General features: G+C 35.5%; 4 protein-coding genes across 5 annotated transcripts; 2 read left to right on the top strand and 2 right to left on the bottom strand.

The window, feature by feature from the left end:
- Nucleotides 1-9,437: 9,437 nt before the first annotated feature.
- LOC147473829 (biotin carboxyl carrier protein of acetyl-CoA carboxylase 1, chloroplastic-like) lies at nt 9,438-11,472 on the bottom strand. Its single transcript, XM_086587022.1, is given in 8 exon segments — nt 9,438-9,681; nt 9,772-9,837; nt 10,196-10,267; nt 10,343-10,509; nt 10,512-10,666; nt 10,776-10,924; nt 11,001-11,054; nt 11,329-11,472. Coding segments are annotated over 8 exon segments (831 nt in total). The 3' UTR covers nt 9,438-9,657.
- Nucleotides 11,473-12,368: 896 nt separating this feature from the next.
- On the bottom strand, nt 12,369-17,623 carry LOC147473828 (S-adenosyl-L-methionine-dependent methyltransferases superfamily protein). 2 transcript variants are annotated; one of them, XM_086586984.1, is made up of 10 exons: nt 17,462-17,619; nt 17,227-17,374; nt 16,924-17,014; nt 16,235-16,452; nt 15,862-16,107; nt 15,033-15,164; nt 14,438-14,505; nt 14,217-14,278; nt 13,293-13,431; nt 12,369-12,931 (listed from the first exon to the last, which is right to left on the bottom strand). In XM_086586984.1, exons 1-9 carry the CDS (start codon nt 17,563-17,565, stop codon nt 13,298-13,300), a joined length of 1,203 nt encoding a protein of 400 aa, XP_086443110.1. In that variant the 5' UTR covers nt 17,566-17,619; the 3' UTR covers nt 12,369-12,931; nt 13,293-13,297. The 2 variants fall into 2 exon arrangements, with proteins under 2 accessions (XP_086443110.1, XP_086443111.1); XM_086586985.1 differs by having other exon boundaries at nt 12,896-13,021; nt 17,462-17,623.
- Nucleotides 17,624-21,160: 3,537 nt separating this feature from the next.
- Nucleotides 21,161-22,816, top strand: RGP5 (Alpha-1,4-glucan-protein synthase family protein). Its single transcript, XM_086586973.1, has 2 exons — nt 21,161-21,290; nt 21,367-22,816. Exon 2 carries the CDS (start codon nt 21,462-21,464, stop codon nt 22,518-22,520), a length of 1,059 nt encoding a protein of 352 aa, XP_086443099.1. The 5' UTR covers nt 21,161-21,290; nt 21,367-21,461; the 3' UTR covers nt 22,521-22,816.
- Nucleotides 22,817-22,886: 70 nt separating this feature from the next.
- Nucleotides 22,887-26,127, top strand: TIC22-III (Tic22-like family protein). Its single transcript, XM_086586974.1, has 7 exons — nt 22,887-23,464; nt 23,542-23,616; nt 24,546-24,602; nt 25,052-25,111; nt 25,204-25,284; nt 25,360-25,395; nt 25,817-26,127. The coding sequence occupies exons 1-7, from the start codon at nt 22,985-22,987 to the stop codon at nt 25,916-25,918; spliced, it is 891 nt and encodes a 296-aa protein (XP_086443100.1). The 5' UTR covers nt 22,887-22,984; the 3' UTR covers nt 25,919-26,127.
- Nucleotides 26,128-26,265: the final 138 nt, after the last annotated feature.

Genomic DNA, 26,265 nt, shown 5'->3' with positions numbered 1-26,265 from the left:
TTTTTTTTCTTGGTAAGTTAACATGCAATTGTATGAACGAAGAAATATTGGGAAAAAGATATTACATTCCTTTCATAAACAAGGAAGTTGATCAAACAAGCCAATTTCTAGGAAAGAACTAACTATCAGCCAGTATCAGGCATCTCCAGAATTATAAATTTCCTAAGTTCATTTTAGTGAGTTTTTTTTTAGCACCCTGCCAACCTCAATCACGCGTAAGTGGTAGCTCTTAATCCTCCCTACAAACAGCGGTCAACAATTGCTAAAAGACTTTAAAATCACGTTCCTTCTCATTATACGATATCAAAGAGAGAGAGAGAGAGAGCACGTAACAAGGGTTAAAAAAATACAAAAATACTTTGACACTGGCCAGTGGTTATGGCTCTTTTGAAAATATTTTGATTTTTTAAAAAAAATTGGGACTACCGTTTCTCTAACCCGTTTTAATTTTCTAAAAAATTATTTTAATTAAGTTTTAAAAACCCATTTTTTTAATTGGGAGAGAGATCATGTTTTAATAAGAGAATAATTCTCGTTTTAATTAGATATCTTTAGATTTTTTTTTTCAATATAAGTAGATAAAAAACCTTTTCTTAAAATTTTATCTCCATTCTTAAATTTTATCTCAATCTTACTCCATTTTCAAACACTTATCATTTCCCCTTTTAAAACAAAGAAAAGGAATTCCCATTTTAATAGAAGAATGATTCCTTTCTAAGACCATTAATCTTGAAAGTAGTTGAGAATGCTGCTTTAGGTGACCCACGATCTTTTCCCTTTTTCTCTGCGGAAATATATCTAACACTTTTTAAAGATTGCCCAAAATACAAAATACATAAAAATCCAAAATAGATAAGTAGATAAAAACCTTTTTCTTAAATTTTATCTCCATTCTTAAATCTTATCTCCATTCTTAAACAAAAGAAAACCTGAAAAGTGAGAGCCCCGGTAAGTTACTTTTTGTTTAATCTACTTCACTTTTGTCTTTTGGATATGTGGAGGTAATAGTGGAAACAGATTTTGCGTGAAAGTTTAAGATATTGATTTCAACACTATCATTTTGCTTTAGACAAATTAAAAAGATGTGATGCAGGGATTCTACCAGCCAAAAATGGTTAGACGAAAGAAAGACTACCCACTTGTATATTTGAAACCACATGGAAGAAGTCATAAGGTTCTTTGAGACTAACCACAAGGTAACATTGTACTTACAATTCACCATTTAATATTTCTTAATATTATTAGCATTATCGAACTTTGCCCAAATGTTTTAATCGCACTCCAAAATCTATCCCCCACCCAAAAAAATGATCCCCACTATAATCTTCATCAAATCCGGTAACGGATGAATGGTTTCCCATTACCACAAGACAATCTTTTTATTTTTATATTACATTTATTGCAATCCATGTTAAAATCACCCCTTCACCCCAATTCCCTCAAAGTAGTACCCTTTATCATCAATGAAGTATCTTAATAGATAAAATAGTTGGATCTCCATGACCATTACTATGAATTTTCTATTGGTTTGTGAATTTTCTATTGGTGTTACCAATTGTTAATTTTTTTATATGACGGTCATTGTAGGATTCCCAAAATCCAATTTTGGAACAAAAGGGGTTGCACCAAAGAAGTACAAAGAGCTTCGGAAACTGTCCTCTTTCCATGCATCATCTCAAAAGGAGAAGAGTACAAATTGCCCACCATAATGGATAGTACAAGTGACGGGCTAACTTGATTCCTTAAAACGTTGAAAAAAATAGGTTACTCATGTACACTTTGAAACCAAAGACGAGCTCATGTAGATGTAGCTTTTGAATTCAAACTTAGCTATATTGGATACTAGACAGATTGTATTTAGGTTAAGTTGATCGACTTAGCATTATTACTCATATAATACTATTTGTAACTTACGGATCAAACACTAATGTAAGAATGCATTCAACAGATATGGTCTACTCGCTCTTGATGAGGATTCTATTACATTGATAACACTGATACTGTGATACATAGCAGGAAATTGAAGGTATATGAGTTATCTGCAGAAGATCCTTTGGATACTTGATCTTAGCTCCTTTTTATTCCTTCAATAATTTGCTTGAAAATTTTTCTTGCAGGAGAATTTTGATCCAAGCACCAAGAGGAAGAGCCACACTGACTTGAATTTGGAGGACGACCACCCTATTGATCCTGTTCCCAGTTCATTAAAAGCCACCATTAAGGCCAAACCAATTGCACATGGCTCTCCTCTTATGCCTTATATTACAACTGCTAAACGGATCTGCATAGCCAACTGTCAAGAGTGTGTTTTCTTCTTGGGGGTAAATCAGCAACCATTCAGGTGATAATCATAAATTGCATTTCTTTCTTTTCTTTTTTTTTACACTATTTTTTGTCACTGCAGTGGCATTGTTTCCACACTCTTCTCCTTGAGACCTATATATTGAGGTCAAATAATCTTAATCCTGTTAGGGGAGTATTATTTAAAAACCGACTTTGCTTACCTTCACTTTGTACACTTTGTACAAGAACTTATGGTCATTTTTTCGTCGGGTTGCACCGCACAATACATTTTATCCACAATTGGAGGAGCACATGAGTCAAGTTGGTGTTGATGCAACTATCAACAGTGGAATGAACCCCTGGTTTTGGGAATGGTTGATCCACATGACTCATTGTCTCATCCCTGGGGTCTCGATGTTCAAGCCGAAGTCCGCTACATCTCTTGACCCGACCGGTTCACAAATTTTTTATATATGGTCTTACTTTTTGAGTATTAGGTTTCATTTTTAATTTTTATTTAATTTTTAAAAATTTCATTTATTTTTTAATTTTTGTTGTCCACATTCTGGTTCAACTATATATGGAGTCGTTCATGGTGCTGTGGTTTTCCTCAGTGGTCTACTAGAATTCAGTGTAATGTTCCTGTATAGTCTCTTAGCAATATAGAACCAGACCATTTAAAATGTCTAGATTGGGGTGGGGAAAATGTCATCATCTGAAACATGGATTTGTTAACTCCCAAGATTCCAAGCAAGTTGTATGTTCCTCTTTGCATATTGGGGACATGTATGCCAGCAACCAACTTTCTTCTCTACTTTCCAGTCGATCGTTTAAGTTAAAAATAGTTATCTGCTTAAACTAGTCGACAAAGCGAGAAGGTGAACATACAAACTTTTGGGAAAAAAAAATATAGTTAAGCCCTAAACTTCGCCAAGTTTAAATTTCACTTCTTTAAACTAGGACATGTCCTAATATTATGCCCTTTACCATTACATACGACACAGGAGTAGCTTCTACCTTCATGGGCCATCAAGCCTTTCTTCAATGTAGCACTTGGTTTCATCTCCGGTTGCTTGAGGGCATGTCCTGCGATTATGACCACTTCCACCACAAACCCGACAGGTGATGGTGCCTTGTGAGCCTACTCTTGGACTCACTTGATCTTGAAATATGATAGGTTCTCGGTTATGCCCCTTTGCCCACATAACCGCATCCAAACGCCTATCCACAAGCCGTTCTTTGTAAGTTCGGGGCAGTAGTTTCTCCTATGTCCTTCTCTTCCGCAATTACTACAATAAAGTTTCACTCTGGCCAAAGAATTACTTATCGGACATCACTCTACTAACGACCATAAATAATGCAGAAGCAACATAAGAATGGAACACAAACAAAATACACAGGTCCTGGTTTGGTCTTGACTGGTTTAGGCAAATTGTTCATGCATCATAAAAACTTAAAAAATTGGAGAATATTTGGTAAATACATGAATAAGCATATAATGCTGCAAGCTTAGTAAAATGAACATGATGACCTTTCATGGAAATGCTTCTCCTACGACGGTTCTTTGGATCACGGATTTCCAACGGGGACGTTGTATGGAAATATCTAAGCACTTTATACTCTTATATTATTAATGTTATTAGTGTTTTTAAAAAAAAAAAAACATTTCTTTAATTTTCTTGGCATGCAGATTCCTAACTAGTTTGGAGAAGAATCATCACTGTCCACATAACAAAATCCTTTCCCATTACCTGAGGTTTACATGGCATCTCAAAGAGAAAAATGTATGTTTCTTGAATTATGTTGATTCTTGCCGAGGTTCACCCCTGTTAGCCACAACTTTTCCTTCTAACACCACAATTACTTTGCAAAGATCGAGTTTAGAAGAGATTAAGCAAGCCTTGCAGGATATTCCTCTTGAGGAGAATCGGAAATGGGAATTATCATGTGCCCTTCATGTGTACTTTAAAGATTGGTTGCATGGTAAAACATCTGGCCCCTCCATATATACATTAACTTATTTTACTAGGTTTATTTACATTCTAAAACCATGTTTCTACTTTTTAGTCGTTAGTGAGTTCATTGACATATGCTGCTAATCTTTTTTTTCCACAATAATATGTTTGCTTCCATCCAGATCTTTAGTTATTTCATATGCTATTGTCAGATGGTTAAGCATTTTTCTTTTTTTCTTTTTTAGGAGATATCAACATTGTTTGTCGATTATAAGCAGAAGTTTTTGCTTCAATAATACACTCAATGAAGGAATGACATCTTCATCCCCCAGCATTACATATAGAGATAAAGTTCATAGATTACCTTGTTCTACAAGGTTAAAAGAACAATTTCTTTATCCAGGCATAGAAAACACTAGACTTGAATCACTGAATTCACTTGAAATTAACCAATGGAGTACCACTGTATATAGGGTACTACAATAGAACTAAAGGAGAGCAGATTCAAAGTCCATCCATCCTACAGATACTTGATTGTGAAAAAGCTTTTGTGCATCACTTGGTGAAATGATTAGAAGCTGGCATTCCCCAAGTTTCGGTTAATATATATTTTTGCCACCATGCAGTGGACCTAGAGATTATTAAATTTGATGGGCCGAGTACTAGCTCTTCACTTATCTTTATATATATAAATATATAATAGCAGTCCGGATGACAAAAAAACAAAACTACAAAAGTATTTCTCTCTGAAAATCAGGAGAGAAATAAGCAAGATTACGAGGAAAAAAACTGCTGATAAAAAAGAGAAACAAGCTGCGAGAAAAAAACTAAATAGGAGTTCAAAAAATAAGTCTTGCAGAACGACCTAATGAAGGTAGTATTACAAATAAGACTAAACACCCACCACAAGCTCTCTTTGGTCAGGATAAACACTCGCCACTGTTTTGGCTTTAACAGCTTCCAACATCCTCTTACTAATTTCTTTAGAATAGATCTGAAGAATCACAATCCCATCATCTTCTTCTTTTAAATCTTCTTCACCACCCGTTTTTGAATCAGATAAAAAAGAAGAAATAGCGACGGTAAAAGTTTCTTCTTCGATTATTTTAGCGGCTAAAGAAGCTTCGTCGGCTGATAATGAGCTATAACACTTGGAGAGAATAGAGGGTGTTGATAGGGTTTCGATTAATCGGTTTGTTACGGCCTCACGTGTGCGTTGTGAGGGTGGCCATATGCTTAAGGACATGTTCATTTTTTCAAATTTTTGTGTTATGTTTTCTGCTTCTTTTGGTTGGTTTTGTTTTGGTGAAGGAGTTTCTTCGGTTTCTGACATTGTTTTTTAAATGCTAGCAGTTAAGAACCTAAGAAAATCAGTTGGGTTATTGCAGCTTCTTCAATATATTATCTTTCTTGAGACGCCTATGTGTTTATAATTATGCGAATAGAATGACGATGATTCCGTTATGTGCATACTATCTTAATTATGGATAGAACGTATGAACAATGCTAGGAAATTTGTTCATTATTGATTCCTATATTCCTAATTTCTTATGTTATTTGACTGATTATTATATTCATGTTGAGCTTTTATGTAATGTCATTAATGTCATTTGCTTTTTTTCTCTGCAGAAAATCCTCTGTAAATGTCATTGATGCAAAAACAATGTCACCAGATCCTGTTGTTGTCATTGAGCTCCCAAATAGAGTTCCATATGGGTTTCATGCATTCTTTGTAATAGAGGTTTGTATTAGTGGGTTTAATTAGTTTATGCAATATCCATCTTCCTTAATTTGGTAGTTGATTGAAGCAAAAAAGAGAGTAATGATGGAAATAATGGAATTACATCCTTAATGGAGAAATAACAGAGTTCTGTCCAATACGGCGATACTAAATTCCTCATAAAAGTTAATTTTCCTCGGATAGCAGGGGATTCAAGTTGATCTTATTAAACTAAACCATGCGCTTTTCTTTTGCACTCAGATACAAACTCATGGAAATTAATATTTCAAGTAGCATGATGAACATACCTATTGGCATTTCTATTATCAAGTTCAATTATTCCATTTTATTTTGGCTAAATAAGTACAACCACTGCTTAAATGATATATAGAACAAACCATTAAAATAGTCACATCATTTATATCTCAAAAATGTATTTGGGCATTGCATGTTATTATTAACACGAGAAGACGGAAAGTTAATTAGGTTAGTATCTTAGCTTGGTTGTTTCAAATGACTATTTTACCTGGAAAGTCCTTCAGATGGCTCAACATGGAGGTTCTTGCGTCAGATCATTGAGTGTCCAAACTATGTTCGACTTGAATACTTGAGCATTATTCTGTCTAAGTTGGTTTTTCCAGATTTTGTTGTTTTGCTTTCTCAACTAGGATTACTTTTTTTTTTTTTTTTTTTGGAAAACTACTTCTAATTAGGTTTTTTTGTCTTCTGAACAAGAGCAACTTCGAGAACAAGCCAAACTATGAACCAAAACACGTCCAATATGATGGTGTTTGTAATTGGCAACTTGCAGTAGCATTTGTGGTGCCATAACTCAATTAGCCAAATATGTGTATGTCAATGTAATCAATCCGATCGAAAGTAAGATACTTCGGCAAGCATTTTCAGACTTCCTTAATATTAAAATTATTTATCTTTGTTTGAGTCCTAGATAAGGGTTTGTTTTAGTAGGGTGAAAAAATGTGGATTTACTGCTAAATTGAATGTTGTTGGTGCATGGTTGTCAACATTTATAGAATATGTGAGCATTCAATACAGATATGATGAGGACATGTTTGAAGTTATATCAAGTGCAACTTTTAATCCATCACTTACAACAATTCGAATTTTTTTTGTATAGTTGGGCAGAAGCCAAGCAAGGCCAAATACTATTTAAATGATACTGCTGAAGTGGTAAGGATGGTTCAAGGACTTGCATTTGCTTCCTGTCATAAGCCAAGATGGCAAGATATAGTTCTAACACTGAAGCCTCTTTTGAGTGTTGCATGAAATACACCTGAATCATAAATATTTTGTTCTTTAGTTGCATACAAGTGCGATGATGTCGATATGGTATGGATTAGACCACATGCCCGATAGTATACTTTGGATTGTGTACTTGCATGTCCTCTGGAATAGGCTCTCCCTTCAAAAAATTATAAAAGCATAAACCCTTCAAACAAAGTATACATATATTATAAGCAATGAATCATTAGCTATCAATATACATATATTATTTATTCAAGTAGACTTTAGGCTTTTGAGTCATTAGTTATCTATGTAGCAAGTCCGGCCATAGGCCGGGCCAAATGGCTAGTTAATTAGAAGTGATTGAATTTGTTTTAATAGAAAAAGAATTCTCGTTATAATAGGAGAGGAAATCTTATTAAAAAAGATGACGTGGAATTTTAATAGAACTCGAAAAATACCCCTTGTGGGAGTCTTAATATTAAGACTAGCTTGTAGGCCAGTGCAAACACACCGGCTCTTTTGAAAATATTTAGATTTTTTTTAGAAAATTGGGACTACCGTTTTAGTTGCTAACTGGTTTTAATTTTCTAACAAATTGATTAAATAAAGTTTTAATTAAGTTTTTAAAACCCGCTTTTTTCAATTGGGAGAGAGATCATGTTTTAATAAGAAAATAATTTCCATTTTAATTAGATATGCTAGATTTTTCCTTTTCAATAGGTGAGGAATTCCCATTTTAATTGGAGAATGATTCCCGCTTTAATTAGAAGTGCTAGAATTTGTTTTAATAGGAAATTAATTCTCGTTATAATAGGAGAGAAATTTCCGTTGTAAAAAAATATTTTCGTTTTTTAAATAGGAGAGAAATTCCCGTTTTAATAGAAGATGACGTGGAATTTTAATAGAGCTCGAAAAATACCCTTTGTGGGAACTTTAATATTAAGGCTAGCTAAGCCCGTGCATACACACCGGTCCTTTTGAAAATATTTATATTTTTTTTTGAAAATTGGGATTACCGTTTTAGTCTCTAACCCGTTTTAATTTTCTAACAAATTGTTTTATTTAAGTTTTAAAAACCCATTTTTTTTCAATTGGGAGGGAGATCATGTTTTAATAGAAGAATAATTTTCGTTTTAATTAGATATGCTAGATTTTCCCTTTTCAATAGGGGAGGAATTTCCATTTTAATAGGAGAATGATTCCGCTTTAATTAGAAGTGTTATAATTTGTTTTAATAGGAGAGGAATTCCCGTTGTAAAAAAAAAAAAAAATCTCGTTTTTCAAATAGGAGATAAATTCTTGTTTTAATAGGAGAGGAATTCCCGTTGCACTAAAAAAAGATTCCCGTTTTTCAAATATGAAAGAAATTCCTATTTTAATAGGAGATAACGTGGAATTTTAATAGAACTCGAAAAATATCCCTTGTGGGAGCTTTAATATTTTTAAAACCCGTTTTTTGAATTGGGAGAGAGATTTTGTTTTAATAGGAGAAGAATTCTGGTTATAATAAAAGAGAAATTCCTATTTTTTAAATAGGAGGAAAATTCTCATTTTAATAGGAGATGATGTGGAATTTTAATAGAGCTTGAAAAATACTCTTTATAGGAGCTTTAATATTAAGATATAGATATAGATAGATAGGTTGATGGAGCTCGTCATCCATCTACCATTCTACCTAAACTAAGTAGTTCAAGACCATGGAATATATACTCGAGGCAGGTTCCGTGGATGGATTAAGGGTTCTGGGTTCGGTCTCCACATACATTCAAGTCACAACAAGTGATGAAGTCAATGAAGTTTAATTTGAATTATTGCTGATTTGAATACTAAAATGAATCCTTCTTTTGACAAAAGATTACATAGCCTTCCTTTGGCAAAAATTACATATTTCTTAAAACAAGCATTAAGCGATTTTTGTCCAAAAGAAGATGAACATGGTTTAAAGAAAATCTAACAATTTGATTTTTATCCACGCGTTGTTGATGATGCTTTAATTTGTGATATGCATTGTTGGCCTCAAAATATATAAAAATGTCTCCGAGTCAGTTGTGTGCATCCGAAGCATCATGCAGATCTTGATGAGGGGTTTTATCACTTGTAAATGGGGTAGGGGAGCTCATCCTTAAGTAGAAGCAATAGCATACATTTCCTGTCAAAGTATCAACTATATAACGCACTTGGACTTCGATACTCATTCGAGCTTCCAATGGTATGGTTCTGCCCCAGGAGAATACAATCATCATACTAGTGACATGGTTACTCTTATTTCTGAAATTCTGAGTACTAAAATTTTGCAACAGTCATTATACAGTATTTCAACGAATGACCAAACCGAATTAAGTTCTTCTTAACTTAGTTCTTCTTAAATAACGGGTATGAAGGAACAATAACAAAAGTTCTTCTTAACTGGTCTATCTCAGCCAAAACATCTACGAAAGAAACAAGGCCTCACTACGGTTCAATCACGAAGAGGGGCTGCAAAGAATAAGAGGACAGCAAATGTTGAGTAATATATACCTCAGTACAATACTGCTTAAAATTCAGATATTCATGCAACTAACTCACCAAATCCACGCTCACAGGCTTGCCATCGTCTACAAGGATTTCAACTATGGTTCCTGTTCGATCAGCCTACAGAGAAGATTAATAAACCACCGTTAGGACTGTCAATCAAACCTGAAATGCAATTTCTACATATAGCAGATTGCATGAAAACTTCTAAGTCAGATATCAGACATGGTTTATATGACATAAAAAAAGGTCAACTTCTCAAATGTTAGGGTGCATAGGTGCATCAATGCATGGGTTTAAGAATGACGGAAAAAGCATATTCTTCATTATAAATCACCAATTCCATAAGAAAGGCTGAGCTGAAGCCATTCAAATAAAAATGAGAAGTCCATTGAATTCCATCACTCTGTGATTGTTTTGTGTATATAGCTAATTATCTTAACCGTGTACAAAAGTAACAAGAGGGAAACAGACTTACTTCAATTTCGTTCATCAATTTCATTGCTTCAATGATGCACACAACCTGGCCCTTCTGAACTTTGTCTCCGACCTACAAAAATGACACATTAAGTTATGCAACACATAGAAGAGGAAAAAACTGCAGTTGTACCATTGAGAGAATCACCTTCACAAATACGGGTTCACCAGGTGCGGGACTTCTATAAAATGTTCCAGCCATGGGGCATTTAAGGGGTGAAAGAGATGATTTGGCCGACGGAGGAGGTGTAGGGGCTTGGGTTGAAGAAGAAGCAGGTGACGGTGTTGGTACAGCTGCAGGTGGTGCAGGGGCAAAGCTGATGGTGTAACTGCTGATGTACGGGGTGAATGCATCATAACCATATTATTAGGTGGTGGTGGTGGCTGAGGCAAGGCTTCCTTTTTACGTATAACAAGTTCGCAGTCAGATTGTTTCAATTGCAACTCCACGATATCTCTCGAGTCCACAAGCCTGCAAAACGGAGAAAAATGACCAACACCAATCTTGTTGGGGAGTAAATGTTAAATAAATACACAACACAGAAGGTGGAAAAAAAAAATATTGTTGCTCGCTTGCTTACTTAATGAGGATTGAAACTCGAGCCATAAATTCAGATATGGATGCCTCTGAAGCCAAAGCTGCTGCTTGCTTCACATCCTTTTTTCCAATTTTGGTCCTGCCAACTTGGGTTCCGGAGTTGCCATAGCATTTGAGGTTCGAACCGCATGAATTATGACATCAATACATGACTCCAAAACAATGAGGCCAAATAAGAACAATTAGAAACCAGACCCTGGATGCTCACCTCATTCGATTGGGCTTTCACCACAGTTGAATGATTCCTCTTCGACTGCAGAACCTACAGAGTCCAATGTTACCAACATCATCATTACTTCATGGTTCCTATAAAATTTCAAAAGGCTCATCTGTTTGCACTGTTTGCAACTTGGCTTACAAGTTTAGATAAAACGATAACCAAAACATAACCAGAAACATAAAAAATCAACCATATACGGTTTTCCACTTTCATGCCAACGTGTTCAACAATTCCTACAACCTTTCTACCTTATCTAATCAAACATCAATGAATCTATACATATAATTTTTACAAAACAGACTTGAAATGAAGTTACCTTCGGTGAGAAACAAAGCTTGGATACCCAAGGACAAGAGAAACTGAAAGAAACGACATTTGAAGAATGACGAAAACAGCATTGGGATTGTTGGGTTTTGGTAGTTTTGGTTATAGAAGCTGCTGGAAGTATCAAAGAAGCCATTTTTTTTCAAATGTTTTGCAGTTCAATGAAGGAATGTAAGTAGTTTCCAAAGAAGAAGAAACAAATAGAGAAAAGAGTAAAGGGAATAGAGAAGTCCGAGACAACATTAATTACTTCGATGAAAACGAGACGAGAGATCAAATTCTCTTTGTTACTGAATATTGGCTTTTGTTGTTACTGTGCGTGTTGTTTGGTTTATTCGGGGAAGATTTATGATCCAAATCCCAAGATTTATATATAGTGTTACAGACTTACAGTGGAGGTACTACATCACAAATTTTCCCCTATCTGGTTTCCATGCATTATAATGAAGCATTAATATCATGTCTGGCAAAATCTCTCTATCATGTCTGGCAAAATCTCTCAAAGATTTAGCAATTTTTAGTGATTCACAGTTTGTTGACAGCCAAATCAATAAAGAATGAAGCTTAGAGACTTCAATAACTTTAATAAAAATAAAACTTCACCACCTAAATAGATGAGAAAATAGTCATAGATGAGAAAATAATCATGTTAATGCTTTTGCAATGTAGGAAAATACCAAAGATTATTGTGCTGAGAGAATAGATCATTACAACTAATTTTGAGAAAAACAATATAAAATCCACTAAACATTTCGGAAAAATATGGGTTAAGACTTGAGAAGATGACTGACACAAGATAGCCCTTTAAAATTAGTGTACAACAAGAATCAAACTCATTTGGATGTTTAATAGTTGAAGTTTAATTCCACTTATCATCAAAATCAATTAGGTTGAACATTTGGTAAAAATGTCAAACACATAGTCAAAGTACTTTCACAATTAGAATATCCTTTCGCCTCTCTTTTATTTTTTTATTTTTATTTTATTTTTTTTTTTTATTTTTATTTTATTCCGTGGCCAATTTCAAAGATAAACTCTGCTAAGTATAAAATATAAATTGGTTAGAAAAGCACTTGTTTAATTAAAACACACATTTAGGCTTGAGGTTAACACATAAAAAAAAATTGGAAGGCCTTAGGCAAGGTTGTGAAATAAGAATCCAGGAAAGTGTACAGATTAACACCTCTAGAACCCAACATTTAGACGTTGGACCAAGAACCCACTTGAGAGACACCCAGCTGAATGTTCTCAAGATTCTTCGTATTCAGTTGATATTAGAGCATATTTGTCCACCTTCAGAGTCATATATGGCAAAGATCCTCCCCCAACTGATCATACGCCTGAAGTCCAAACTCCCTTGGAGTCGGATCATTGCATGTTCTGCAGTTCTGCACATCACATCACTTAGAGCCTTTTTATGCACTAGCCTTCACTGTCCACTGGAATTTGGAGCCCCAGTATTGTACTGAAAATTGCAGCTTAACAGGCCATGCGCTTCTGAGCTGGCAAACTGTCGACACTTTGAAAACTTCTTGCACTTCCTATCTCTCTCCACTCTCTCTTTAGCTTCTTAGACAAATGTCTCAATTAGAAACCTGCAAAAATTCACATGTTTACAAGCCGGGCCAGAAGAGTCAACAGAATCAGGATAAAGCCCTCAGTCACCAAAAATTGATTGACCTCATCTATAATTTAGAGAAGTTTGAGCATACATGAACAAAAAGTCATTTAGTGCCAACTATTATTCTAAAATGCGTGAACCAATAACGACAAATGTATAGTATGCATTCCCTAATGTTAAATAACAAAAGTAATTTCAACGTCTCTGTAAAATGGATTTTACGCAAGTAGTACTTGACAACACAAGAAACTAACATATTTCTCTGAATTTAAAAGAAAGTGTGGTAAAAAAATAAGGTAACGATAGGTAATAATGATATAACATGAGAACCAAACCTTGACTAAACTGCACATTTTGTGAACTTTGCCATAAAAAGTCCACTAGTTTGGGATGTCAAAGGATCAAACCGCAAAGTCTTTGGTATTTCCCCACTCCTACAAGGCCAATCTTTAGCAGCATCGATCACTTGTAACTCTACAAGATCAGAAAAAAAATAATTGTACCGATGAAGATAAGAAAGTAAATATTACTTACTTTTGTAAGAACATAAAACGGCAGAACATGCTCAAAAGTAAAAACATTAGAAGTGGGATGGAAATTGGAGAGGATCATTTAATGGATTTGATGTTAGAGTCGTAGCCCATCAACTGGTGATCATTTTGAGCACGCCACAGCTAAAGAACATGGAGCAGATATAACCACACTACAAGAGGCATCTTTGCTCCACAGGATATTCAAGTTTCATCATTGTGGAATACTCCAAATGGCATTCCAAAAAATCCTTAAAGTCACCATTCCGTTCTTAAACGGTTTTTCAGTCAATTAGTTATCATTTGTGTGTTTAGATTAATACTGTCCTACTGTTCTAACTTGACCTATTTCTATTATATCAAATTCTCAATAACCTGATGCAAGGAATTGTCATTTTAGTGACCGCTTGCAAGTACAATAGGGAATGAAAAAGAAAGAGACAGTATCACTTAGACATATAAGTTGGGTATACATTTTATGCATCTCCTAAATCCTTATCCATATCCCTTCCGGCCCATGTATGAGCTCCAACTCAAAACCTATGGAACAGCCTCCAATGATCTTGTGAACTGATACTCAGTAAGTTGGGTATCTTACAACATTTCGATATAATTAGATTCAAATATCTAATATTACGAGAAATGATACATCTACTCAGTTCAGCTAGCAGCATAAAAAACCTAGGCGGCATGAACTGAACATCACTTCCATTACGTCAAATAACTTACCAGCAGAAGGATTCTCAGAGAGAAACTGCTCCACCACATCCTCATTTTGAGCTACAGTTAAACTGTTTCAAGACGAAGATATTGTAAGGCATGTATAAGGGAGAGAGAGTTCCCACAGAAAAACCGTCATATTCCAAAATAATCATTTCTTATTTTTTTTATAAGCTGTTAACAAGTTTCAGTTTAAACATAGAGTACAAGAATAATGTAAACGTGAGCACCTGCAAGTGCTATAGACAAGAGCTCCACCGACTTTTAGCAATCTGAAACCATTGGTCAGAAGTTGCAACTGCAAAAGATGAAAAAAAAAATAACATGAAGCCGTTGATAAATTCTGAAACCTTAGATCACTAACAACAATGATTTTCGTTTGCTTATTTCATCAGAGAAAATACATTGATAATTTCTCGAGGCATTTTTCAATTAGTACTTTTTCTTTTATAATTTCAATTTTATTTGTATCAAGATGTTACAATTAGCTTTGCAGAAATCCACAAAAACAAAAAGAATGGAATTAAATTTCAAAAATTTGTATTCATGCAAAATAATTCTCAACTATACATGACTTGGCGACATGCTTTTGATTGTTTTGAGATGTTAAATAGCTTTGGAAAAATAAAATGCAGTTTAAAAGGAAAAAAAAAAACACAACTGCAGAAACCACAATTCATTTTTTAACAGGAACCAGCAAGTGCCTAAGGATAGTAGGTCAATATTAAACAACTGGGATTATAGCTATCAAGTACAAGTGTATGCCATGGAGAAAGATAATAACAATAAGTATACATTAAACGTATAGAAGAGGATAAAACATGCCTGGAGGTTTGTCAAAATGTCAGTTCGTTTTGCATCCAGCACTCGCCGTTGAAGAGTTGTCCAACCCCAACTTTCAAACTTATGAATGTGTTTAATTGACCCATCATGAGTACACTCTGCATCAACGAGGACCTGATTAAAATTGAAAAAAGTTACAAATTATCCAAACAAGACAAAAATAATAGAAAACCAGCAAATTACAGAATGCCCACTCATTGTACCAAACATCCAGACTACAGCCAAAAGCCCTTCTTCAGTGCAGACTACCACTGAACATTAGGTGGCACAAGAACGGCATTTGCTAATATGCAGAGGAGCCATGAGTTGACTTTTGCAGAAAAGTAAATAATCATGAGGAGATTATTTTCACCAAAATAAGCCCAACACTTGGCTCCATGTGGGTCACATGAGTATTTGTCATTCAATGTTTCATAACAACACACCAAACAAACATACAAGTTACCCACGCTCGAGTTTGACTTTTAATGTCGACCAATAAGGCAACAGTAAATTCATCCACTGTGGGAGTAGCATGTTTTTTTTTTCTTTTATGTGTATAGTAATTATATTTTGCATCAAAAGATTCTAGCTCTCTGATACTGACGTGTGGTCAGACGCATGGACACATGTTTTCATATATTCTTTACACAGGTAAAGGAGCTGTGTCTTTCTCGCATCTAAAAAGGCAGAAAAAGGAGAACATTAGGCCCCAAAACTCAAAACCAAGGTTTGGGATCTCGGGTGAAATTTTTAGCCATAGAAGCCACCTAGAGTCAATCAATACGCATCTTGATACATTTCCTTCTAGTAAATCCAAAAGGCACAATACCTTGTCATAGCCTGAATCTAGTGAATCGGTGCTACATGATATTCGAAATAATTCACTCTTTGCAAGTCCGACAACTCCTGAATGTCGCCCATAAAATATCAGTTCTGGTTCCTGACTTCCAGTAACTAATTGTGAAGGAGTACCATTCCTTGCTCTACTAGCTCTTCTTTCTTTCCATGACCTTTTAGGTTTCCACTCCTTGAATGTCTCCTTTGTTTCCTCAATAGACAATGCACCTATACATTTCTAGACACACAATAGTAATTAAATTCATACACATAGGTGCAAAAGAGGAAGCTCCAAAAAGAAATGTCGGTGCACGAGTTTCAGTTTGAACTAGAAGTGTTTGCAATGATGTTAATTTATTGCTGACCTTCTCTCCAGAGTCAGTGTAAGGTTTCGAGTCACACAAATCCCGCAGAGGTAGAAGGGAAAATAAAGTCCCATTTGCAACATAGAGTCGGCAAAGGTCACCCAGCGAGTACTTTTGTAGCATTGTTCGACAAGCTGCTAGGCGATGTCTGGCAATATCAACACCAGTAAGGGAACCGGAGGTACCAAGAAGGTCCAAGAGCATACACAGCTTAGCACCTACAATGGGATGGAGAAAAAGTAAATATTGTGTAATCATTGAGACATAAAATACGAAGTAATACGAACAAAATAAGTTATACTATAAGTACTATCAGTACCGTTTTTCTGTAATTAGTAAAACTAAAAAAATGGGAAAGTAAAAGTAAAATTGAATATTCTAGGAAATTAAATTTTTTTTTTTTCTTGGAAGAATATTCTAGGCAATTGATATATATATGTAACATGAGTGTACCAAAGTGTCTTAACAGGTAGTCTCCACTATCAAAGACTAATGCCTCCACTTACTCACGGAGGAAGCTTAAACCCTGTTATGCTCAACAAGCTAGCTCAACATTCAACAACCATTGCAGATATTAAAACTCAATGTCATGGATCCACGTTCAAAACACCCTCTCAAAAGAATCCCAATTTCAAAGTTACTATTTTACATCAGTTTATTCAGAATGAAAGTAGTATAAGAACTATAACCTGGAGCAGCACACAGATCAAGGACATGATCTCCTGGTGAGACATTCAAAGCTAGTACAGCAGCTCCAGATGCTGCATCCATTCCATATATCTGAAGGACCATAAGCCAAGCAACTAAGAAAACCAAGCATGGTCTATGAAAAGAAACACAAGTGAACTTCATACATAACACTTCAAGTTGGGGTCTTTTGATGTCTCAATGCTCATACATTGCTAGGCAAAATTGTAAATGTAGTCTAGAATTCAATAAAGTGTCCTTCTTTAACAAAATTGTAATGGTATACACAATGAATGCTTAATTACTTTGCCATCTTTATAACACTTAGTGCTAGCAATCTGAATATGAGGTGGAAGTGAATAGAAACTTGGTAACCAATCAACTTTCTCAACTTTACACTTTAGTTCATCTTCTATTTCTGATACATAAACCTCCCCATCATTGGGTTTTAGCCTAATAAGACCAAAAAAAAAACCGTTAAGTTAGTTAAAAGCCAAAAAAAAAAAAAATGCAAGGGGTTTATGGTTTAAGAGTAACTACCTGATGTAACGAGGTGTTGATTGGGTGGTTGTGGATGTATAAATAGATTGATCCAAACCATTCTGGTTGAGGAAATCAATGAAGGCTTCTGGCAATGGCTTCATTTTCTTTTTCTGGATTTCGGTTTGCCATAAAACCAAAGTGTTTTTACTTTTTATAAAAAGGTTTGTGTTATATTTCGCGAAATGTCACAATATGCCAGACGCGAATGTCAAATTATCAACACATTTCGAGAACTCATCTAAATAAAAATCAATACTATGTCGGTAATTTACAAAATGTTTTTATACAGTTTGGGCATTACACCAAATATGATTTTAGTTTGGGAGAGATTTATTGAAAAAGTATTTGGTTAGTAGAGATTGTACATAACAAAAAGATAAATAGACACAAGAATTTAAGTGGTTCGGAATAGTTGTTGTTGTTGTTTTTGTCTACAGGGGTTAGATAATTTATTAATGAAAATTGTAGTAATGGTGATTATAATAATTTGAATGTGTATGGAATGAGTTTTAAGTTACCACATTCTATATACATATACATGTGAAGACATTAAAAGCAATTAGAGAGTGAAGAAAAAGATAAAAAGGAAGAAACCATTTGAGAGTTACAACTTACAAACTCAATATCCTCATCCTAATCTATTTCCAACACCCAAACTTACCCAAAACAATTTTGTCAATAAATCTCGACTAAAAAACCCTCATAGTATTTTGAGCAAAGGTAGATCCCCCTAAAAACAAATATGGTATAGTAGAGTAGTAGTATTTTGATTGGGAAAATGTTGAAAGATAGTTGGTAGTATAATATTTGTAAATTAAATGAAATTAAATATTATTATAATAAATACAATATAATGCCTATTTGAATTTTATTTTCCAATTTTAATATTTTTGTTTTCTATATCTGAGTTCAAAATAGGCTAACTATATTTTTATATGACTAATGGGCTATATGTAAAAAATGTTTCCTCCAAATAACACAATTACACATAAGGACGACTAGTACGTTTCCTACAAATGACAGAATGGATCATTACAACATTAGATAGATTTTGATTATTTTTGTTTCCTCCATCTGAGGGAAGGAGTTAGTCTTGAATCCGTTCCCCTAAATGACAGGATAGATCATTACAACATCTATAACTCTGGAAGTAGTATAAACATTAATCAACGTTGAGAAAATGTATGGTAAGGGTATGGGGTGAGAGAAAAGTGGGGCATTGCAAGAATGAAAACAACCTCTGATTTGGTAGGAGTTCTTATATAAATTTATTACAGTTTGAGTTGGAGTCAGAATAACATTTATATATTTCCGTTGAACTTGGTTGAACGGTACAATCTCATTAGAATATGCCCTCGCCACTAATAATCCCATATAATATATATCGGTGGATAGCGATATTTCGGATATTTTGAAGAATGACATGTTGGGGAGTAGGGGTGGCAATGGGTCGTGTTGGGTCGGGTTCGTGTCGTGTCATACTCGGGTCACGTGTTAGGAGAGCAAACCCAAACCCGACCCAATTACTAATCATGTCAAGTTTGTCAAATCCAAACCCAATCCGCATATGTAACGGGTTACCCAACAGGTGACCCGCTAAGCCAGCGGGTCAATTTCGGATTGGGTTAACAGATAACCCGTAAGTTTATATATATATTTTTTTGGATAAAGAATATTTATTAATCTAAATAATAAAAGAACTTGCAAAAGTGCGCAGAGTTGTTAAAGCACATGCATCTGGATTGAGCGCTGAACCAAACAAGTGAAACAACCCATAAATAGCCAAAAAAAAACATAACCAAACTTAAAACAACAACCATGACGCCAGTTTTTCCATCTTTTTCTATATCTCGGTAAGCAAACCTATTATTAAATAAATGCAAATATCATTGTGACTTTGACGGCTTCATTGTTCTCTTTATATAATTAAGACTAGGGTAAGGGTTCAATGTTAATGTATGTGATAATATATTTTATTGAATGAATCTATAATATTCTATATGCTGGATTGCCAACTTATCCTTCTAAATCTAGTTGATCATTTTCTGTTTAGTATTTTCTTTTAGGTAATTGGGATTATGAGATTTAATAAAATTCGGAAACATATATGTTTAAGGACTTAAAACAGGTCATACAGGTCACGGGTTGATGACCCGACCCATTGGACTTGGGAACTAATCGGGTATACTAACGGGTTACCCGGGTTAACATGTGTGACCCTAATCCAACCCATTTATTTGACGGGTTTGGCGGGTCAACCCTTAAATGACCCAAAAGCCTTTTTTTCCAACCCAAACCCGCTAATTTCGTGGTCGTATACAAAACTGCCACCCCTATTGGGGAGGGAGAGAAAATCGAGGGTAAGACTGAGTGAGAGGTCCGCAAAGGAAGGTTTGGGTTTTTGACCGAGTTGAATAAATTTTAATGAACGAATGAATGAGTGACAGCACATCATCACCGTCCCTTCTTTCCCTCTCAATTGATTCTGCTATCCTTAACATCTCTCATATCTTTGATCTCTCTTCTATTCCTGATCCCATTCTTCTTCCAACTCTTTCTGGTAACATTTTTTCTTTCTTTTTATTTTCCACATTTACTTTTCTGTGTTTTATTTATGCCAAAATCGTTAGTAGTAATGCAATTTTGAGGATGGGGATGGGGACAAAAATATATTACAATTGTAGTTTTAGGTGCAATTTCTGGCTAATCCGGTCTATATAACTAATAAATGTGGCCCAATTTGTTTTGATAGAATTGAAAGGAGGTTTCTTTATCTACTTTAAATTTTCTGAATGTATTTAGAGTATGTTTGGCAATTGAGACTGGAAACTAATTAGGAATAGAATGGGCTCTGTGTTGCATGGGTACCCCGGACGAAGATTTGGACATGGCAAGATCTGAGAATTAGGGTACTGTTTTGCTTGTGTCCGGGTGCACGGGTACGCGAAATAGAGGAAATTAGGGTGTACCCATGCAACAGAGGAATGGAGTAGGAAACCATTGGAATGGAATATATTAGAATAGAATTTGATTAAAACTTACAAAATGTGTATTTGGCAAACATTTCAGAAATCATCGGAATTCAATTCCTATTTAAATTAATGTGTTTGGTTGCTGTATAGAATCGTCTAACAGACTCCAATATTTAGTTTATTTCCACATTTTCAGATTAGAAATAAAAAACCGATTCACATGGTCTAGTATTCCTTTGGATTGACAGGGGTCTGTCAAAGACTTAATAAAAGGAATTGGAGTCCGTAGAATTGGATTCTATGTCTCCAAATAGGCCAAAAGTGAGTGGTCCACCAAGGATTCCAGTTAATTCCACTCCTCAAGTCCGATTCCTGGTAAACAAACGGATACAATAGGAGTTGAAGTTTTATGTTAAAAACATGAGGAAGAATGGCTTGTTAAAACTCTAACTCTACCTGAATGCTTTTGTTTCCACTATTTGTTCAAAACAGTAAAACGACAGCGAACTGAGCTAGGGATCTCCTATCAAAAAATTTTAAGTCCGTGTGTTTGATGTATAGGCACTTCATTGCCTGTCTTGTTATATGCTTTTAAAAAGGTTTTTCATTCTTTTTTACCCTGTGCAATTTGTTTTAGTGGTTTTAGTGTGCTTCTGCATGTCTGTGCTTGTGACGAGGAGGTTGTTGTATCTTATTCTGATTTATTTAATTGCTTATTTGGTAGAGAACATTGAGAGCTGGAAAGTTGACAGAGAAAGTCCTTAAAGTGTTTATAGCTACTGGAAGCGACGAAGTTTTGTCTTGTATTGACGCACTTAATATCCAGCACATCATCTCCCCTGTCCTTCCCACCAGTAAGCATTCATTTAATTCACTACTTTTATCTGGCTATCCTGGAGGACACATTCTTACCTGCATACGTTTATACAGGGTGCTCCGAGAAGTTTTAGAGTTTTGGATATAGTTGGACCTGCAGCTGGTTTTTGGTGGAGCAAAAGTTGGGTTTTGAAAGAATCTTCTAGAAAATGTCTTCTCATACAGTTATCAAGGATGACGAAGTCGACATCGTTATAGCAGCACTGCGTTCTGACCTTACTTCCTTCATGGAGGAATGGAGAAGAATCTTCTCACGATTTCATTTGATAATCGTTAAAGACCCTGATCTTGTGGAGGACCTCAAGATACCAGATGGCTTCAATCATGAGGTGTACACCAAATCTGATATAGACAAACGTGTGGGCTCTGCTACGACTAGCATTCTCTTTTCAGGCTATTCGTGTCGGTATTTCGGTTATTTGGTATCCCGCAAAAAGTATATTGTATCAATTGATGATGATTGTGTTCCTGCAAGAGATGATAAGGGCCAAATAGTGGATGCAGTGGCCCAGCACATCTGGAACCTAAGGACTCCTGCCACGCCATTCTTCTTCAATACACTCTATGACCCTTACTGCGCAGGTGCAGACTTTGTTCGGGGATACCCATTCAGCCTCCGCAGTGGGGTGACATGTACTCTATCTTGTGGGCTGTGGCTCAATTTGGCCGACTTAGATGCACCCACTCAAGCACTGAAGCCAGAAATGAGGAATTCCCGGTATGTGGATGCAGTCCTAACAGTGCCTGCAAGGACAATGATGCCGTTAAGTGGAATTAATGTGGCATTCAATCGAGAGATAATAGGACCTGCACTTTTCCCTGGACTGCGGTTAGCTGGGGAGGGAAAGCTGAGGTGGGAGACTGTTGAAGACGTCTTCTCTGGAATGTGTGCTAAGGTTGTGTCTGACCACCTAGGGCTTGGGGTAAAGAGTGGATTGCCATACGTGTGGAGGAAGGAGAACGGTAACGCAATAGACAGTTTGAAAAAGGAATGGGAAGGGGTGAAACTAATGGAGGAGGTGGTCCCTTTTTTCCAGACAGCTAGGTTATCAAGGTCTGCAGTCACCGCAGAGGACTGTGTCATTGAGATTGCGAAGATGGTAAAGGAACAACTTGGGCCATCAGATGCCGTGTTTGCACGCGCTGCAGATGCCATGCTGGAGTGGATCAAGCTTTGGAAGGCTGTTGCATCTGAGCCAACAGCATAAAGCGAAAAATGGATTCTACTCTCTTTTTATGGAAATATTTTGCTGTTAGTAGATAAAACTTCAGGAAGAAGAATAAGAATATTACTACCTACTTTCCTACTGTTCTTTATAATTTTAGACATACCTCCTTTGGTTTCATTAGTGATTCTTTCAGCTGGTGCTACTGTCTGAGAGATGTGCAAATTCTTGCTTCAGTTGTCTTTATTTGTCTGGGTAACATTGCTAATCTGTGATGTATGATTTAACACTTCGATGTGTGCAAACTTATAAAACAACTATGATAATTTGTGGTGCCATTTATTTACCAGTTCATTCCTTATTTCATCTGATGTGAAATCTAATAAAGAAAGTCGATTAAGTACAAGATTACTATTACACGTCAGCATCCACCCATATAAATTATTTCCCAAACCCTCTTAAACCCCACCACCTCTCATCTTCATCAACTCATCAAACAAACAAACATGAAGTTGAAAAACCCAGAACTCCAGACAACCCCTCAAAACTTGATTCAACATATCCAAAACCAATGTTCTTCACTCCTCCAAAACCACCACGTCCAAACAATTATCCACCAAACTAAACACACCCTTGAAACAACCATATCCAACTTCACTTCAGCTTCATTTAATCAAAGCAAGAAGAAACCTTTATGGGCTAATCTTTCTTTTAACCATACCCAGTCTACAAATGACCACCCTATTCATCGTTTCGACCTCGCTTTAGCTACTGAAGCTATTGAAGAGCGTCTGTCTGGTGTACCTGTTTATGCTCTCAGTAATTCTAATGAAGAGTTTGTTTTGATTTCTGGTGTTAAAACTGGGAAATCATTGGGCTTGTTTTGTTTTAATAAAAAAGATGCTGATTCCCTTTTGGAACGAATGAGGTCTATGGACCCTGGAATGCGACGTGGCTCGAAAGTTGTAGCTGTTGCTTTGAACAAGGTTGATACTTACTTTGATGTTTTTTGTTGTTATTTTTAGTTTTGAGAATTAATGAGTGGTGTTTGTTTTGTTTACAGGTTTTCCAGCTTAAGATTAATGGGGTTGCTTTTAGGTTCATACCTGATTCTTCTCAAATTATGAATGCAATCAAGGTGATTGGTTTTCTAGCCTTAATTGATGACAATTATGTTTTTTTTTTCAGTGAAAATAATTGTATTAGCTTACAAAGTCACAAAATTAAAATGTATTTGGGCATTTGTTTCTTTGTCGATTCGTTTTCCTGATAATAACAAAGACACAAGTATTAAAAGACATAGGAATAATGTCAACCGTTGCACACAAATCTTAAGTTTTATGTGTACATAGGAATTACATGTTGATGTAAATGCTTAAAGTTTTACAGGTCTACATTTCTACATTTCTTGCAAGCATCCTATTGTCGGGGGTTTCTTAAGTAAGTTATTTTGATAGGATCACAAATTCTAGAGTTACTTGATGAAAACATCAACTTAGAAGTCACAAAAGTTATGATGTAGTTTGCCATGTGCTTCTTTGTCCATTCATTTTCTCAATTACAACAAAGACACAAGTATCAGAGGACTTAGGGACAATACCAACCACTGCGACCATATCTTAATTTCTACAAGTTTACACAGGAATTAGAGTATATAGGTCTAAATGCCTAAAGTTTCTCCCTGCACACTAATTCTTGGTTGGCACTTCCAGACAAATAATCAGGGGTGGTACACATGAAACACAGTTTGGGGACCATAAGAAAATTCACAAAGCCATTGTACAGACTCGTATGTAGAATTGTTCATCGATGTTGGTATCAGCCCACATCTCTCTTCTTATATGGCCTCCAAACCTAAGTCTATGGCTTAGATCCCCTTGTTCCAGTTATCCTTTCCCACTGTATTTGTTTCACAATTAGGCGATTTGTGATTCCAAATGTTTGATCGGTTTCATATATAAACAGTATTCTGTGGCATTCTTCTCATTTTTTCCAGTTTTTAGTTACCTCTAAACTATACATAGGTTATTCTCTTTGATCTGATTGTCATGATCATTCCTTTTACAGGTGAAGCAAAACGCTGGGCTTTCTAGTTCAGACTTCTCAGGGGTTCCAGTTTTTCAGGTTATTATCTTAATGCTACCTTGTTACTGTAGCTGCTATGGCATTGATTCTTGTACATCTCTGCTAGAAGTTTATTTTGTTTTCACGATCTATAGTGAACTATACAGACAAGTATATGATTGTTAAAGATCCTGAGTCCCAGACACATCTCGGAATTTAATTATTATACAAAGGAATACCATTGAAATGTTCATCCCCTAGGGACAGGTACAAAACCAAAGAGTTTGTAACCTGTTTCTTCAAAGATCAACTTATGATTCACATTTGAGACTACCTATGAATTTAGTGGGATTTAATATGGCGAGTTGTAGACTTGGAAGGATCTGAGTACTTCTTGACTTCCTCTCATTTAGTTGACTGTGCAAGATGATATTTTTTATGCCATCTGTTTGTTGCTCACATGGGTTATTAAGGCTAACCTCAAAGCCTTGGTTTTATGACATGTACAGTCACAGAGTTTGATCTTGAAGAGCGATAACAAGAGATATCGTCCTGTTTTTTTCAGAAAGGTTAGTCAATAATGTTACTAACTGTACAGTTTAATTGGTTGTCTTGACGAGTAAAGTAAAACTCTTTTTGTTTTGTCTGCACATTTTGAAAGGAGGATCTAGAGAATTCACTGAAAGTAGCCTCTCTCGAGCAAAGGAAATTAAATCCTGCTTTCAGACAGGGAGATATTCAGGTATAGTGCTTGATACCCCATCAACTTTGAGAAGAGGTTAAGAGCTACTTTACTGATATATTATGCTTGATGTAGGTTTCTGTTCTCGAGGAGATAATTACAGGGATGAAGGTAAAAACAAATACGAGCGTGTCTTGATCATTTTTAATGAGTTAGAGTAGGGCACCCTCGAACGCCAACTAAACCATGTCATGTGACTTTTCTTTTTTTCATTGAGCTTATTTGTCATACATTTTCATGGCCTCCCCTTGATGAAACCACAGGCAAATTAAATATAACGCAACAAGAGTATATATATCAGAGTGTTTTTCTTTTAAGTTTTTACAAAGTACACGTCAAATGGCTGCAAATCGTTAGAAGTTCTGTACGGGTCTAAGTGGAGAACCACTCATCCATTCAAGCAATGGAGTTAATAAACATATCAGATGGCATGATTTGGTTGTGTATTGTGGGTGCCCTGTCGAAGTAAATAATATGTTTATCTTGTTCGAATTGAATATACAAGTGAAGAACTGACTAAACGTAATTGCAGGGGAGTTCCACATCAAAGTGGGACGATGTTGTTTTCATCCCTCCTGGTTTTGATGTTTCGGCTGATCTATCCCAGCAGGAGAAGCTTACTGCTAGTGGATAGGCATTGACATTCTTGTACTAATCTACCAGAGTATTGTAGGCATTGGTGAACTCTCTCCCTCAGTCAAGCTTTCAGCTATCATGAAGCAGACATTTGTTTTTTTATTTTCCTCATACCAGGTGAACAGAATGATAATCAGTGTAGTAAAGAGTGGATTTTTTTTATACTAGCTATGTCTTATATATCTAATCGTCAGATGTTTTGTGTTATTTTGCTTTTCAGTAGCATGCAATTTTATATTTCGGAAGGCATCGCAATGATTCGTGAAAGATTAATTAAACAAATGGTTGAATTCTAAAACAGTAACAGGTAGTTACAAGTTGAGCATTTATGTGCGACCTGGATTC

This window comes from Coptis chinensis, unplaced genomic scaffold, assembly GCF_015680905.1.
Source record: "Coptis chinensis isolate HL-2020 unplaced genomic scaffold, ASM1568090v1 utg1761_pilon_pilon, whole genome shotgun sequence".
Taxonomy (NCBI): domain Eukaryota; kingdom Viridiplantae; phylum Streptophyta; class Magnoliopsida; order Ranunculales; family Ranunculaceae; genus Coptis; species Coptis chinensis.
Note: the sequence above shows the minus strand (reverse complement) of the source record. Positions and strands in the feature narration are given on the sequence as shown.

Coding starts and splice junctions, on each gene's coding strand:
- RGP5 (XM_086586973.1), top strand. CDS start 21,462: ATGTCTTCTCATACAGTTATCAAGGATGACGAAGTCGACATCGTTATA.
- TIC22-III (XM_086586974.1), top strand. CDS start 22,985: ATGAAGTTGAAAAACCCAGAACTCCAGACAACCCCTCAAAACTTGATT. Junction 24,603..25,051: donor CAGGGGTTCCAGTTTTTCAG/GTTATTATCTTA, acceptor TGACATGTACAG/TCACAGAGTTTGATCTTGAA. Junction 25,285..25,359: donor TCAGACAGGGAGATATTCAG/GTATAGTGCTTG, acceptor TGCTTGATGTAG/GTTTCTGTTCTCGAGGAGAT.
- LOC147473828 (XM_086586985.1), bottom strand. CDS start 17,565: ATGAAGCCATTGCCAGAAGCCTTCATTGATTTCCTCAACCAGAATGGT. Junction 16,108..16,234: donor ACACTGACTCTGGAGAGAAG/GTCAGCAATAAA, acceptor TTGTGTGTCTAG/AAATGTATAGGTGCATTGTC. Junction 15,165..15,861: donor TAGATTCAGGCTATGACAAG/GTATTGTGCCTT, acceptor AATTTTAATCAG/GTCCTCGTTGATGCAGAGTG.